General features: G+C 42.6%; 1 protein-coding gene across 1 annotated transcript in view; it reads right to left on the bottom strand.

Annotated features, from left to right (window-relative positions):
* Positions 1–17,004, bottom strand: part of LOC115113159 (attractin-like protein 1) — a 312,747-nt gene that overhangs the window by 138,537 nt on the left and 157,206 nt on the right. Inside the window, exon 26 of the mRNA XM_029640467.2 lies at positions 4,846–4,907. Coding sequence (XP_029496327.2) covers positions 4,846–4,907 — 62 coding nt within the window. The remainder of the gene's footprint in view (positions 1–4,845; positions 4,908–17,004) is intronic.

The following is a 17,004-nucleotide window of genomic DNA, read 5'->3' as shown; positions in this document are numbered from 1 at the left end:
AATCAACTGAGGTCACATTGGGCAGCACATACTGCTTCTGCTAAAGCCTTTGAGCTGTGAGATGCAATTGGATGCATCTCACAGGACTCTTGATGCACAGGGCTCTGTGGAGGTTTTATTTATTGTAATATAATTATAACTGCACTTGATCACTGAAGTAAACTTAACAAGGCAGGATAAGAGCAAACAGAACAGAGAGTGACATATTGAAAAAACAGCTGTTACATCTGGGAAAAAAGTGGATAAAGTGCATGCTTCAGGTGCTTACTAAAGAAGACAGTGGGTGAGAAGGAAGTATGTGCCACTATGAACAAGACACAGTGGAATAAGCTCTTGGAGCAAATGACTGAACCTTTTGACTGCCCAGTGCAGTCAAAAACATGATTTTCCTGTGTTTTATATATACAGTTGATGTCGGAAGTTTACATACACTTAGGTTGGAGTCATTAAAACTCATTTTTCAACCACTCCACAAATTTCTTGTTAACAAACTATAGTTTTGGCAAGTCGGTTAGGACATCTACTTTGTGCAACAATTGTTTACAGACAGATAATTTCACTTATAATTCACTGTATCACAATTCCAGTGGGTCCGAAGTTTACATACACTAAGTTGACTGTCCCTTTAAACACAGCTTGGACAATTCCAGAAAATGATGTCATGGCTTTAGAAGCTTCTGATAGTCTAATTGACATAATTTCAATCAATTGGAGGTGTACCTGTGGATGTATTTCAAGGCCTACCTTCAAACTCAGTGCCTCTTTGCTTGACATCATGGGAAAATCAAAAGAAAACAGCCAAGACCTCAGCATTTTTTTGTAGACCTCCACAAGTCTGGTTCATCCTTGGGAGCAATTTCTAAATGCCTGAAGGTACCACGTTCATCTGTACAAACAATAGTCCGCAAGTATGAACACCATGGGACCACACAGCCATCATACCGCTCAGGAAGGAGACGCGTTCTGCAAAGGACCTTGTGAAGATGCTGGAGGAAACAGGTATAAAAGTATCTATACCCACAGTAAAATGAGTCCTATGAGTCCTATATCGACATAACCTGAAAGGCTGCTCAGCAAGGAAGGAGCCACTGCTCCAATACCGCCATAAAAAAGCCAGACTACGGTTTGCAACTGCACGTGGACAAAGATCGTACTTTTTGGAGAAATGTCCTCTGGTCTGACGGGAAAAAAATAGAACTGTTTGGCCAGAATGACCATCCTTATGTTTGGAGGAAAAAGGGGGAGGCTTGCAAGCCGAAGAACACATCCCAACCGTGAAGCACAGAGATGGCAGCATCAAGTTGTGGGGGTGCTTTGCTGCAGGAGGGACTGGTGCAGTTCACAAAATAGATGTCATCATGGGGGAGGAAAATTATGTGGATATATTGAAGCAACATCTCAAGACATCAGTCAGGATGTCACAGTAGAAGGGGTCCGGGTATTGTCCGTCTTCCAAATGAACAACGACCCCAAGCATACTTCCAAAGTTGTGGCAAAATGGCTTAAGGACAACAAAGTCAAGGTATTGGAGTGGCCATCACAAAGCCCTGACCTCAATCCCATAGAAAATTTGTGGGGTGAACTGAAAAAGCGTGTGCGAGCAAGAAGGCCTACAAACCTGACTCAGTTAAACCAGCTCTGTCAGGAGGAATGGGCCAAAATTCACCCAACGTATTGTGGGAAGCTTGTGGAAGGCTACCCAAACCGTTTGAGTCAAGTTAAATAATATAAAGGCAATGCTACCAAATACTAATTGAGTGCATGTAAACTTCTGACCCACTGGGAATGTGATGAAACAAATAAAAGATGAAAGAAATAATTCTCCATACTATTATACTGACATTTCACAATCTTAAAATAAAGTGGTAATCCTAACTGACCTAAAACAGGTCATTTTTACTAGGATTAAATGTCAGGAATTGTGAAAAACTGAGTTGAAATGTATTTGGCTAAGGTGTACATTGGGGCAAAAAAGTATTTAGTTAGCCACCAATTGTGCAAGTTCTCCCACTTAAAAAGATGGTAGAGGCCTGTAATTTTCATCATAGCTCCACTTCAACTATGACAGACAAAATGAGAAAAAAATAAATCCATAAAATCAGAATGTAGGATTTTTAATGAATTTATTTGCAAATTATGGTGGAAAATAAGTATTTGGTCACCTACAAACAAGCAAGATTTCTGGCTGTCACAGACCTGTAACTTCTTATTTAAGAGGCTCCTCTGTCCTCCACTCTTTACCTGTATTAATGGCACCTGTTTGAACTTGTTATCAGTATAAAAGACACCTGTCCACAATCTCAAACAGTCACACTCCAAACTCCACTATGGCCAAGACCAAAGAGCTGTCAAAGGACACCAGAAACAAAATTGTAGACCTGCACCAGGCTGGGAAGACTGAATCTGCAATAGGTAAGCAGCTTGGTTTGAAGAAATCAACTGTGGGAGCAATTATTAGGAAATGGAAGACATACAAGACCACTGATAATCTCCCTCGGTCTGGGGCTCCACGCAAGATCTCACCCCGTGGGGTCAAAATGATCACAAGAACGGTGAGCAAAAATCCCAGAACCACACGGGGGGACCTAGTGAATGACCTGCAGAGAGCTGGGACCAAAGTAACAAAGCCTACCGTCAGTAACACACTACGCCGCCAGGGACTCAAATCCTGCAGTGCCAGACGTGTCCCCCTGCCTAAGCCAGTACATGTCCAGGCCCGTCTGAAGTTTGCTAGAGAGCATTTGGATGATCCAGAAGAAGATTGGGAGAATGTCATATGGTCAGATGAAACCAAAATATAACTTTTTGGTAAAAACTCAACTCGTCGTGTTTGGAGGACAAAGACTGCTGAGTTGCATCCAAAGAACACCATACCTACTGTGAAGCATGGGGGTGGAAGCATCATGCTTTGGGGCTGTTTTTCTGCAAAGGGACCAGGACGACTGATCCGTGTAAAGGAAAGAATGAATGGGGCCATGTATCGTGAGATTTTGAGTGAAAACCTCTTTCCATCAGCAAGGGCATTGAAGATGAAACGTGGCTGGGTCTTTCAACATGACAATGATCCCAAACACACTGCCCGGGCAACGAAGGAGTGGCTTCGTAAGAAGCATTTCAAGGTCCTGGAGTGGCCTAGCCAGTCTCCAGATCTCAACCCCATAGAAAATCTTTGGAGGGAGTTGAAAGTCTGTGTTGCCCAGCAACAGCCCCAAAACATCACTGCTCTAGAGATCTGCATGGAGGAATGGGCCAAAATACCAGCAACAGTGTGTAAAAACCTCGTGAAGACTTACAGAAAACGTTTGACCTCTGTCATTGCCAACAAAGGGTATATAACAAAGTATTGAGATAAACTTTTGTTATTGACCAAATTCTTATTTTCCACCATAATCTGCAAATAAATTCATTAAAAATCCTACATTCTGAACTATTTGAAAAGGCTGAAATGGCTAACGAAGCACAATGCACAGTGTTTAATTTGGAAATCAGGAGCTGCCGAGAGCGTGAGAGGGGGGGGGGGGGGTTGACCTGGGGAACTCTGAGGTACCGGAAGGGAGGAGAAAAAAAAATCACCTTTATAATAAAGCACTGCATGCATGTCATTGCAATTGTGTCGTGGCATAGAGCAGTAGAGTAGAGGCATTTACACACGGCCTTTTATAAATGCATTTCATGCCATTCTAAATCATTTTACATGACTGGAGACTTAGGCAGAATCTTTTTTAATACCACACAAATGATCTAAATTACTTTGACTAACAGAAAATCTGAGATCAATAAAAACGACCTTGAATTCATCAATAATTGTGTGGAGACATACAGTAGGCTACAATATGAGGAGGAAATGATAGTCCTAAACATGCTTTTCAGTTTCACTGACTCACCCAGCTCACTCGCCAGAGATGGCCAATACATTCGTGCCAAAAGCCTATATCTCACTCTTGTTTTACTTTGTAAAATAATATTTGGAAGTTGATCAAATATTTTGTTAGCCTACGGCAGACAGATTAGTGTCTTCTACTTTCAGCAGGCACCATTTGGTTTCCAACCTGTTTTCCCGCGATTGTACTTGAAATATTGCAAAAGGCCTGTTTTGTCTGCATGCTGTGCACTGACAGACTTGCTGCGCGTTCCCGACTGTAGGCTATGCCTTGTTACTGGGCTACACACAATCCACAGCTTGGCAATTTTTCGAAAAGAAGTTGTTGATCCTCTGTGGCAAAATGATGCAACGCTGGAGAGATGTGAGTTGAAGGCTCATGTCCATCAGAGTAGAGAGAAAGATCATAGAAAGTGAATCTAATTCTAGTTCTGTGAGAGATACAGGCGTGCTACTCACACAACCATGGCCATGCATTGGTCTCAAACATAGGTTACAATGTTACGCAAACCATAAGCCCGGGCCAACCCAACCCAAATCAACTGTTTTTAATGTATTTGGGTGGAAATGGGTGGATCAGCTTAATATTGAGGAAAGAATGTTGCTTCCATCAATGTAATTGTCTGCATCATTTCCAACCCCCCATATATTTTGGGGGGGTAAATATATATATATATCCATATACATACACGCATGCATACATATACACATACCTATATAGACATACATATATTTTTTTAGAATATACAGTCTAAGACAGAGAGGTGCCGGATCCTGTTCCGGCAAGGTCTCTCTCAAATTAAGCACTGACAACGCATGGGATCGGCTCATTCAGTGAAACTGGTTGACTGGCAGAAGATGGCCTGGAGACAGCAGACATAATTAGGTTTACTAAGCAGAAAAGGATTAACCATGGGAAATTGCATATTTGTTTGCCTTATTAGTTCCATCTAAATGGTACGTACCTGAAAAAGGTGACAAAAAACTGCACCAGGTCCATGATGCTGTTGTGCTGGGAGAAGGCGATCTATAGAAGAAAGGACAGAGAAAAGAAGGATGTGAGAAGGATGTGAGAAGGATGTGAGAAGGATTTGAGAAGGATGTGAGAAGGATGTGAGAAGGATGTGAGAAGGATTTGAGAAGGATGTGAGAGACATTGAATACATTACATACAGTGGACAGATTGATAATACTGTAATAAAACATGTGTTGTTGACAAGAAACCAAAGTAGACAGAGTTCCCACTAGAATAATTCAATATAGTAGTTTATGCTACTGATTGGCTAGTGTAAATAAATGCATTACTGTATATGGTTATACAACATACCCACACATGTACCAAGGACTCATGTGAAACCGCTGTTTTGTAGATTAATATCTGCTTTACCTAAGGCTAGTGGTTGCTATGATCCTTTACATAAGTTACATAAGGCGACTACTTTTTCTTTGCGATGCAAACTGCCTTAGCTGCAGAATGTTCTCTCCCATTCCATGATTAGTATGAGAGGTGCATGACTAAATCTACCTCCCAGATTTGTAGATCAATTGAATATGTCAAATATACAGTAAATCCAAAGCTCTGAGAGAGACTAAACTATTCAATGGTATATTCAACTATCGTGATTTTCTAATTTGTTAGCTCATGCAAGGGGATATTGAATGGCGTGTTAATATGTTTTCAGGTATAATTTCAAATAAAATGTTACTTGTCAAATGCAGCGAATACAACTGGGGTAGACTGTACCATGAAATTCTTGTTCATGAGCCATTTCTAAAAATAGTAACACAAGAGGAATAAAATACACAAAAAATGTAGCTATATACAAGGGAGTTCCAGAACCAGATCAATGTGCAGAGGTACGAGGCAGATATGGATACACACTTATCCAAGATGGAGTAGCAGTCAGCCGTCTTTTGTCCTCGTCTTGTCGTGTCCCGTGTATATATATTTTTCTTCACAGATCTTTTTAAAATAGTTTTTCTAAAACTCAACTTCAAAACACTCTTCTGCAACCCACCTCACCCAATGTGGTGCGGACCTGTTTTTTTCTAAAGTATTATTCACCTCGAATCCGGAATCCCCCAACAGAAGCTAGCCAGCTCACTAGCTACTAGCTAGTAGTCAGCTAACCACTGCTAGCGGTCATCAGCTAACCTTTAGCTAGGAAGGATCTCGCCAGTTTGTACAACGCGACTCAAACCAGAGCATACCGGACCATATACCTGGATTCCTACCGTAAGCTCTGAACATTTTCACCTGGATCTTCGCAGCTAGCTAGCTGCTATCCGAGTACTGGCTAACGTCGGTCCCGGAGCAAGCACCAATTAGTCTGGAGCTAGCCCATGCTAGGCCCTTTCTCCCGGCTTGCTAAAGAGGCCCATCAGCAACTCCTGGGCTACAATACCCGGACCCCTTCTACTACCGGTACAGGGCACGGAACCCCACCGATCCTTCACGACTGGACTACGAAGTAATCTGCTCGAGGGGGTACCCAACTGGCCTCTACATCGCGACCACCCCTAATTGCCTATCCACAAGCATCGGCCCACTAGCTGCCTAAAGCATATTGGATTGTTAGCTATATAGATCCATCGGCCAATTTCTTGGGCCACTATACCTATTTTCCCAATTGGACTTGGACCCCTCTGCTACTCGGAACCCTACTAATCCTGCTAGCCCCGGCCTGCTAGCTGTCTGAATCGCCGTGTCTCCAGCCACCCAGCTACTCACTGAACCCTATGATCACTCGGCTACGCATGCCTCTCCCTAACATCAATATGCCTTGTCCATTACTGTCCTGGTTAGTGATTACTGTCTTATTTCACTGTAGAGCCTCTAGCTCTGCTCAATATGCCTTAACCTACCATTTAGTTCCACCTCCCACATATGCGGTTTAAACGTCTCCAGAGACAATATCTCTCTCATCATTACTCAATGCCTAGGTTTACCTCCAATGTACTCACATCCTACCATGCCTATGTTTGTACATTATGCCTTGAATCTATTCTCTCGCGCCCAGAAACCTGCTCCTTTTACACTCTGCTCTGAACGCACTAAACGACCAGTCCTGATAGCCTTTACCCGTACCCTCAACCTACTCTTCCTCTGTTCCTCTTGTGATGTAGAGGTTAATCCAGGTCCTGCAGTGCCTAGCTCCACTCCTACTCCCCAGGTGCTCTCATTTGTTGACTTCTGTAACTGTAAAAGCCTTTCATGCATGTTAACATTAGAAGCCTCCTCCCTAAGTTTGTTTTATTCACTGCTTTAGCACACTCTGCCAACCCGGATGTCCTAGCCGTGTCTGAATCCTGGCTTAGGAAGTCCACCAAAAACCCAGAAATGTCCATCCCTAACTATAATATTTTCTGACAAGATAGAACTGCCAAAGGGGGCGGTGTTGCCATCTACTGCAGAGATAGCCTGCAGAGTTCTGTCTTACTATCCAGGTCTGTACCCAAGCGATCACTGCCTCATTGCCTGCATCCGTAATGGGTCTGCGGTCAAACAACCACCCCATCACTGTCAAACGATCCCTGAAACACTTCAGTGAGCAGGCCTTTCTACTCGACCTGGCCCGGGTATCCTGGAAGGATAGATATTGACCTCATCCCGTCAGTAGAGGATGCCTGGTTATTCTTTAAAAGTGCCTTCCTCACCATCTTAAATAAGCATGCCCCATTCAACAATTTTAGAACCAGGAACATATATAGCCCTTGTTTCTCTCCAGACCTGACTGCCCTTGACCAGCACAAAAACATTTACATTTACATTTAAGTCATTTAGCAGACGCTCTTATGGCGTTCTGCATTAGCATCGAACAGCCCCCGTAATATGCAACTTTTCAGGGACGTTAGGAACAAATATACACAGGCAGTTAAGAAAGCTAAGGCTAGCTTTTTCAAGCAGAAATTTGCATCCTGTAGCACAAACTGAAAAAGGTTCTGGGACACTGTAAAGTCCATGGAGAATAAGAGCACCTCCTCCCAGCTGCCCACTGCACTGAGGCTAGGAAACACTTACCATGGATAAATCCACAATAATTGAGAATTTCAAAAAGCATTTTTCTACGGCTGGCCATGCTTTCCACCTGGCTACCCCTACCCCGGTCAACAGCCCTGTTCTCCCCATAGCAACTCGCCCAAACCTCCCCCACTTCTCCTTCACCCAAATCCAGATAGCTGACCTCTCCCCTATTTGACTTAGATTTGTGTGTATGCATTGATATGTAGGCTATGTGTGCCTTTTTTTTAATGTACGTAGTTCTGTCCTCGAGCTGTTCTTGTCTATTGATGTTCTGTATTATGTCATTCTGTATTATGTTTCATGTTTTGTGTGGACCCCTGCTTTTGCAACAGCTAATGGGGATCCTAATTAAATTCCAAATACCCAGAATTGTCAAGTTGTAACAGGAAAGGACCCTCCACAAACTTTCGCCACAAAATTGTAAGTGCAGAATCGTCTTGAATGTCATTGTATGCTGTAGCGTTAACCTCTTCAACCTATGGAGGCGCTATGTCATTATTGGATAAAAAGACGTGCCCGTTTTAAGTGCAATATTTTGTCACGAAAAGATGCTCGACTATGCATGGAATTGACAGCCTTGGAAAGACAAAACTCTGACGTTTCCAAAACTGCAAAGATATTACCTGTGAGTGCCCCAGAACTAATGCTACAGGCGAAACCAAGATGAAGTTTCATACAGGAAATGCCCCAGATTCTGAAGGCGCTGTGTTCCAATGTCTCCTTATATGGCTGTGAATGCGCCAGGAATGAGCCTGCGCTTTCTGTCGTTTCCCCGAGGTGTCTGCAGCATTGTGACGTGTTTGTAGGCATATCATTGGAAGATTGACCATAAGAGACTACATTTACCTGGTGTCCCGCCCGGTGTCCTGTGTCGAAATTATTGTGTAATCTGTAGGTCCATGCACGTTCCATTTCTTCAGAAGAGAAAGTCAACTGCCACGATGGATTTTATCGTCGATAGATATGTGAAAAACACCTTGAGGATTGATTCTAAACATCGGTTTGCCATGTTTCTGTCGATATTATGGAGTTAATTTGGAAAAAAGTTAGTGTGACTTAATTTTTTAATTATTTTTTTTCCTTACCCAAACGTGATGAACAAAACGGAGCGATTAGTCGACACAAATAATATTTTTTGTAAAAACGGAACATTTGCTATCTAACAGAGTCTCCTCATTGAAAACATCTGAAGTTCTTCAAAGGTAAATTATTTTATTCGAATTCTTTTCTGTTTTTTGTGGAAAATGTTGCATGCTGAAAGAGAGGCATAATCCTATGCTAGGCTATCAATACTGTTACACAAATGCTTGTTTAGCTATGGTTCAAAAGCATATTTTGAAAATCTGAGATGACAGTGTTGTTAACAAAAGGCTAAGCTTGAGAGCAAATAGATGAATTTCATTTCATTTGCGATTTTCATGAATAGTTAACGTTGCGTTATGGTAATGAGCTTGAGCTATCACATTTGTCCCAATGATCAACTCTGTTTTCCCCTCCTCCCCATGACAATACCTGTACAATGTTGGTCCACGCGGAGCCCGCTGTTAATCCAAAGCCACTGCCTTCAGCTACAAGTTGTCAAAAGGGCTTATTTCTACGCTGAAGTCATTCACAGAAATGTGATAAGTTTGTAGGCATAATTTATTTAACATATTTTCACTAAAGCCAAGAGCAGAAGTAGACCTAACAGAAGGGCTACGAGTATGGTCGTTTTTCACATTGAACAGAGGGAAATATGTGCTGTTCCATATGTTTCTGGTAGATCATTCTAGTTCTTATACATAAAAGGTGAGTCAAGACATAAACACATGGCTTTTTGGGAATAATAACCTGTCAAAAACCTGGCCATGTTTTGAAGAATACCTCAGAGGGTAGTTGGCAAAGGAGGAAGGGTTTAAGTGATTTACTGGCATGTACGTTTCTAGTGAAATTGCCTTCCAATGAAAAACATTGAGAAAGGCCGATTTTCGTCCAGAGGGACATGCCATTAAGGGTGATATCAGATGGAAGCCTTGGTCTACAGTCAATGCACTCAAGTATACCCCCCCCCCCCCACACACACACACACACACACACACACACACACACACATCACAGCTGACGCACGCCGGTGAGGACGGCCCTTCAATTTACGATAGCCACAGTTGGGAAAGCTACAACAATCGATAAGCAGTACGGAGCTGGCCCTCTTCTGCAGGAGATGTACGGCGGTAGCGTCGTCGCCAGGTCTGGTTGGCTCTGGCAGGGCCACATCACTCCTCCTGACATCAACTGCTTGCATGGACAAAATCCCTCCATCATAAAAGAGAATACTTTTCTGTTGTTGTTTTTTTAATCTGAGCACTCGCCCGCCTTTTGCTCTGTTCCATTAAAAAGCTCTTTGAGGAAATTGGAGCACTGTGAGTTTGCTAGAGTCGGATCCCTTTCGGCAGGCATGCAGTTTGGTGTGAAGGCCCAGTTGATGGTGTGTGTTCTGTGATGGATCACTAGGAGCAGTGTTTGTGGTTTAAAGCAAGGCAGGAAGGTGGGAGGGAAATGGCCATAAAACCAGCCACATCTCTGTTGGCTCTGGATCTCTGAGGGCTGGGATTAAAGCCAGGGCTGTGAGGTTAAAAGGGCTTGCAGTTGAATGCCTCACTATAAACAGGTTGAGTGGGGAGTGCAGAACTGAACATGATCACAGTGCTCAATGGTTTACGTAACTTTGCGTTAGTGAATAGAAATGTTTTATTAGATCTGTTTAAATATGTCAGTGTGAAAATATGTAAATTAAGTGGAAAGAGTTCCGCTTATAGGGGTATTCTACTACCTTGCCATAACTGAATAGGAACATGTGTATTATAAATAGCCAGAGGTGGGAGCAAGTCACTATTATTTGGGTCAGAAGCATGTCTCAAGTCACAAGGTCCAAGTCTCAAGTCGAGGCCCAACTAGTAGAAAGGATCAAGTCAAGTCCAAGTCGTACATTTGAAGACCAAGACAAGACTCAAGTCTAGTAAAAGAAAATGTAAACAAACAGGATTTACTTGATAAACTACAAATCTTTGTCTATTTATTGAGGCTGCCAGACAGCCCTTTTAACAATTTTGTCCACAACATATTTTGATTATCTAATAATACATTTTAACAACCAATTCCAAATGCAAGGTTCATAAGTAAATGATAAATTTCAACCAATTGCATACCAAAATACCAGCAGGCCTACGCTAGTGATTGTAATTTGGCCAGATAATTTCAAGTCATTAGACTGAAGTCAAAGTCGAGTCCTGAGAGTCGAGGCTCCAAGTCCAAGTCAAGTCTCAAGTTATTTTATTTTCTATTAAGTCGAGCCTCAAGTCATGAAATTTGTGACTTGAGTCAGACTCGAGTCCACACCTCTGTAAATAGCAGGCCAGGTATATTAATAATGAATAGCGGACTGTCAAAAGATCACATAAGATGATAAATAAGATAATTCTCCCACACACACTCAGTCCCATACCATAGGCCTGTGTTCCAGCTCCAATCTCTCTCTACTAGAATCAAACTGTTTGGAGATCAGAGGCTAAGAATGTATTGAGTGACAGTGCCCTCTAAAGCTCAATAGTAACCTATTTGAGATGCAATTACTACGAGTGAGACCAAACCAAGAAAGAGAGGACAGGGAAGAGAAAGTCACAGGCCTCTGAAGTGAATGATATGACTCCAAGGCTCAGAGGCCCAGATTAAGACAGAAGAGTCATTACTGCAGGCCTACGGTGTCCCTCATGTGATGGTCAGAGAGGGAGTGAAGTAACTGTGCTGTTGTCAATTCCCAAAGCCTGGCGAATAACCGCTTGTTTAAAACTACACGTTACCGTTTTCAAGAGTAAACACAAGTACACTCCTTTTAAACCGATAGGTGCTCCACTCACTCATTCCTCTCAGAGTTTATATCCTGTATATATATGAATTCATTGGTAAGTGTCATGTTTGCCCCAGCTTCAATATGGTCTTTGGTATATAAATATTGAATGTAGTCATGAAGTCGTATAGCGAGCCATCATATTTGACCAGTTGTGTTACATTGCGTTTTTCTATTTGCCATACATTGATCAGATCAAATTTTATTGGTCACATACACATGTTTAGTAATATCAAACTATTTCACAACAATACACACAATAAACAAATCTAAAGTAAAGGAATGGAATTAAGATCATATAAATATTTAGAAAAGAAATGTCGGCGCGAAATAGAATAAAATACAGTAGAGTAGAATACAATACAATAAATACATATGAGATGAGTAATGCAAAATATGTAAACATTAATTGAAAAGTGGGTCTAGGGTGGCAGGTCAGATAGAGGTGATATGATCCTTGACTAGTCTCTCAAAGCACTTCATGATGACAGAAGTGAGTGCTACGGGGCGATAGTCATTTAGTTCAGTTACCTTTGCTTTCTTAGGTACAGGAACAATGGTGGAGATCTTGAAGCATGTGGGGACAGCAGATTGGGATATGGAGAGATTGAATATGTCCTTAAACACTGCAGCCAGCTGGTCTGCGCATGCTCTGAGGACTTGTGGGCCGGCAGCCTTGCAAGGGTTAACACGCTTAAATGTCTTACTCACGTCGGCCACGGAGAACGAGAGCCCACAGTCCTTGGTAGCGGGCTGCGTCGGTGGCACTGTATTATCCTCAAAGCAGGCAAATAAGGTGTTTAGCTGTCGGTGTTCGCGACGTGGCTGGTTTTCCCTTTGTAGTCCGTGATTGTCTGTAGACCCTGCCACATGCGTCTCGTGTCTGAGCTGTTAAATTGCAGCTCCACTTTGTCTCTATACTGATGTTTTGTCTGTTTGAATGCCTTACAGAGACAATATCTACACTGTTTTATATTCAGCCATATTCCCAGTCACCTTGTGTCACGTTCTGACCTTAGTTCCTTTTTTATGTCTTTGTGTTAGGTTGGTCAGGGCGTGAGTTGGGGTGGGTAATCTATGTCCTTTTTCTATGTTGTTATATTTCTATGTGTTTGGCCTTGTATGGTTCTCAATCAGAGGCAGGTGTTGTTCGTTGTCTCTGATTGAGAATCATACTTAGGTAGCCTGTTTTCCCCATTTTTGTTGTGGGTGTTTATTTTCTGTTTTGTGTCTGTTCACCTGGCAGAACTGTTTCATTTTCTCTTCGTTATTATTTTGTATAGTGTTCAGTTTGTTCAATTAAAACATGACGAACACTTACCACGCTGCATTTTGGTCCTCCTCTCCTTCCACCAACGAGAAGCGTTACACCTTGCCATGTTTAAATGCGGTGGTTCGCGCTTTCAGTTTTGCGCAAATTCCGCCATCTATTCATGGTTTATGGTTAGGGTAGGTTTTAATAGTCACAGTGGGTACAACATCTCCTATACACTTCCTGATAAACTCAGTCACCGTGTCAGTGTATACATCAATGTTATTCTCAGAGGCACCCAGAACATATCCCAGTCCGCGTGATCAAAACAATCTTGATGCATGGATTCAGATTCGTCAGACCAGCGTTGAATAGACTTTAGCATGGGTACTTCCTGTTGGAGTTTCTGCCTATAGGAAGGGAGGAGCATCCCAGGGCCTTGTTGGCATCCCAGAAGTTGGAGTAGCAGTGTTCGAGTGATTTAGCTGCGCAAGTACTACAGTCAATGTGTTGATAGAACTTCGGTAGAGTTTTCATCAAATTTGCTTTGTTAAAATCCCCAGCTACAATAAATGCATCCTCAGGATATAGACCAGGGCTGTTCAAGTCTGGTCCAGGAGGGAGGAAACACTTCTGTTTGTTATTTCTACCTGGTAGTTAATTGCATTCACCTGGTATACCAAGTCTGAAGTCTTTATTAGAAGAAGAAGATGAAAAATAGAAGTGTTTCAGCCCTCCAACATTAAAAAGCCCTGATCTAAACTCACTTCTTCTCCCTCTTCTCCCAATGTGATGGCAGCATCATTGATATCAAATAGAGCCTGTTGCGCACTAACAGCCATCACCAGAGGCTTGTGCATGTTCCTGTCCCTGGGAACTGACATGACTGCAAGGGGGCGGGTCAAAAACAGACCCAAATGGGTCCAGAGTATCAGGAAGAGAGCTACCCAGCAGCTAGCAACAGCTACAGGGTTCCCCAAAAACACTCACCAAGGACAAAACAATCAGTAGCAGCTTTAGTGACCGCTGTGACTTGTATAAACTCCAAACCAATGTAGGGATTATATTGTTTATATTGAGTGTGGTGAAGAGAAATACAGTGAGTGGCCTATGACTGACTGTGTCCTTTATAATTCATTTGTTTGTCTGTCTGTTAATTTTACAGTCAGACATTTATTTTGGTAAAGTGAACAGTGTTTGAATGTAAACAGTTTCCCTGTGAACTAATCAATTTCACCAATCTTACATGCCAGCCTCAAGGTTTGTTCTACATTTGAGAAAAAAGTGAAAAGAAACAGTCCTATTGTTCAAATTTGAGTTCCTGTTGCAAGATCATCATTAAAATTCCTTACAAAATAATTCCTCTACATTCCGGTTGATATGTTAATGACTGAGTCACATATACCCCAATCAACATCCATGAACTAATGGCCCACGTGACATCTCTCTGTTTCCCATATTTTTAAACAGGCAGCACTTAACCTGGCCTCTCCTCTTACATCCATAGGAAAGAGGATCTCCTCCTGATAAGACCATCATCAGATAGAGATGCTGCTATGTTTTATGTGCCGTTTCAATTTCCCTTTTATCCAATAAAGGACACTTTGTCACTCCCATTGTCGGGAGGCGAGCGGCTGTTGAGGTACACCGCACAGTGCCTGTCAGCAATTACATTATGAAAGGCATTCTATTTAATGATGTCCTCTGAGAGGCTAAATAAGTGACTCTGTGTTGGGAGAAAATCTAATCACGGACCAATAGTGTGCCCAGAGCCGGGGAAACAACATGGCCGCCTCACTGAAACCCATTTAATCAGCTGAATTAGGCCTGGCCATGTAGGAGTCAGTGGAAAGACGCGAATCGATGAGAGGGTAGGATTCATACAGCGTTTATTTCTGTGGGGTGGCCGGGTAGGCGATTGATAGGGCCAGGACTTCACACACACAGCCTTCATTAAACAGACACTGGAGACACTCTGGAGGTGCCGGGGGGAGATGGAGAAAATGTGCTACACGTGAGCAGGTGTCATGTTACAGCCCAGGGCGGGCATCAGTTCACTGAGTATACCGAGTTCATCTCGATGGGTTCTAACTTATACACTTGAAATATGAAATATCCCTATTCATGTTAATGAATGAGAGAAGGGAACGCAGAACGTTTATATTCTGTCAGAACATGTTTTTGTTAGACATCGGGTATCCTATGGAAAGGAGAAGGGCCACAGTCTGGTTACAATTGTTGGGTTGTAATTTGAAATGCACCAGAAGTTAAGGGTTATATGTAGGAGCAATGCATATGGTGGGGTCAATGGATTTTGGGATATGTTACTAAGTAAGGGAAATGGCAATCACATGGTTACGGTCACTGATAAGGGTGGATAGCTGTGGATTAGTGAGGAATGGGGGACGAGGTCAGGTCACATGAAGGGAGAAGGAACAGTTTATTACCCACATCACTTAACTTCCTGCCTAGCAACAAAGATGTAATGTTTAGAGGAAAGGAGGAAACTCCACCTAAAGTGGGGTATATATACACATATACTGGTGCGATCATGTCTTTGTGTGTTCAGCTGTCTGACCCATTGGGTGAATACACTTGGTTTGAGCTTTTCCTAGTTGTCCGTTAGGTTCTAAAAAAACTAACAATCCTGACAGGTTAATCTTCACTCACACCAAACTAACCATATAGAAGATTAGAGTAGTTCTGCTGAGAACTAATAATTGGTAATAGGGAATTCATCTTCTGTCAAAAAGGTTAAAACAGAGAATACACAGCAGTAAATGCATGAAGGTAGCAAGTACAGTACACCGTTCAAATGAATAGCTGTGGATTAGAACAAGATGGCGCCGATAGAGATGGATTCCACGCTTCAAGAATGTTTTGATCACGCGGACCGGGATATGTTTTGGGTAGCCTCAGACAATAATATTGACGTATACGCTGACTTGGTGAGCGAGTTTATAAGGAAGTGTATAGGAGGTGTTTTACCCACTGTTACCATTAAAACCTTCCTTAACCATAAACCTTGGATTGATGGCAGCATTTGCGCAAAACTGAAACGTACCACCGCATTTAAACATGGCAAGGCGACTCGAAACATGACTGAATATAAACAGTGTAGTTATTCCCTCCGTAAGGCAATCAAACCACCAAAGTGTCAGTATAGAGACAAAGTGGAGTCACAATTCAACGACTCAAACACGAGACGTATGTGGCAGGGTCCACAGACAATCACAGATTACAAAAAGAAAACCAGCCCCGTCGCGGACAGCGATGTCTTTCTCCCAGACAAATTAAACAACTTCTTTGCACGCTTTGAGGATAATACAGTGCCTCCGACACGGCCCGCTACCAAAGACTGTGGGCTCTCCTTCTCCGTGGCCGACGTGAGTAAAACATTTAAACGTGTTAACCCTCGCAAGGCTGCCGGCCCAGACGGCATCCCGAGCCGCGTCCTCAGAGCATGCGCAGACCAGCTGGCTGGAGTGTTTACAGACATTTTCAATCAATCCCTATCCGTCTGCTGTCCCCACATGCTTCAAGATGTCCACCATTGTTACTGTACCCAAGAAAGCTAAGGTAACTGAACTAAATTACTATCGCCCCGTAGCACTCACTTCTGTCATCATGAAGTGCTTTGAGAGACTAGTCAATGATCATATCACCTCCACCCTACTGTTAACCCTAGATGCACACCAATTTGTTTACCGCCCCAATAGGTCCACAGATGATGCAAATCGCCATAACACTGCACACTGCCCTATCCCATCTGTACAAGAGGAATACCAATGTAAGAATAATGTTCATTGACTATAGCTCAGCATTCAACACCATAGTACCCTCCAAACTCATCATCAAGCTAGAGACCCTGGGTCTCGACCCCGCCCTGTGCAACTTGTTCCTGGACTTCCTGACGGGCCGCCCCAGGTGGTGAAGGTAGGAAACAACATCTTCACTCCGCTGAT

The sequence above is a fragment of the Oncorhynchus nerka genome, linkage group LG28 (genome assembly GCF_034236695.1).
Source record: "Oncorhynchus nerka isolate Pitt River linkage group LG28, Oner_Uvic_2.0, whole genome shotgun sequence".
NCBI lineage: Eukaryota > Metazoa > Chordata > Actinopteri > Salmoniformes > Salmonidae > Oncorhynchus > Oncorhynchus nerka.
Note: the sequence above shows the minus strand (reverse complement) of the source record. Positions and strands in the feature narration are given on the sequence as shown.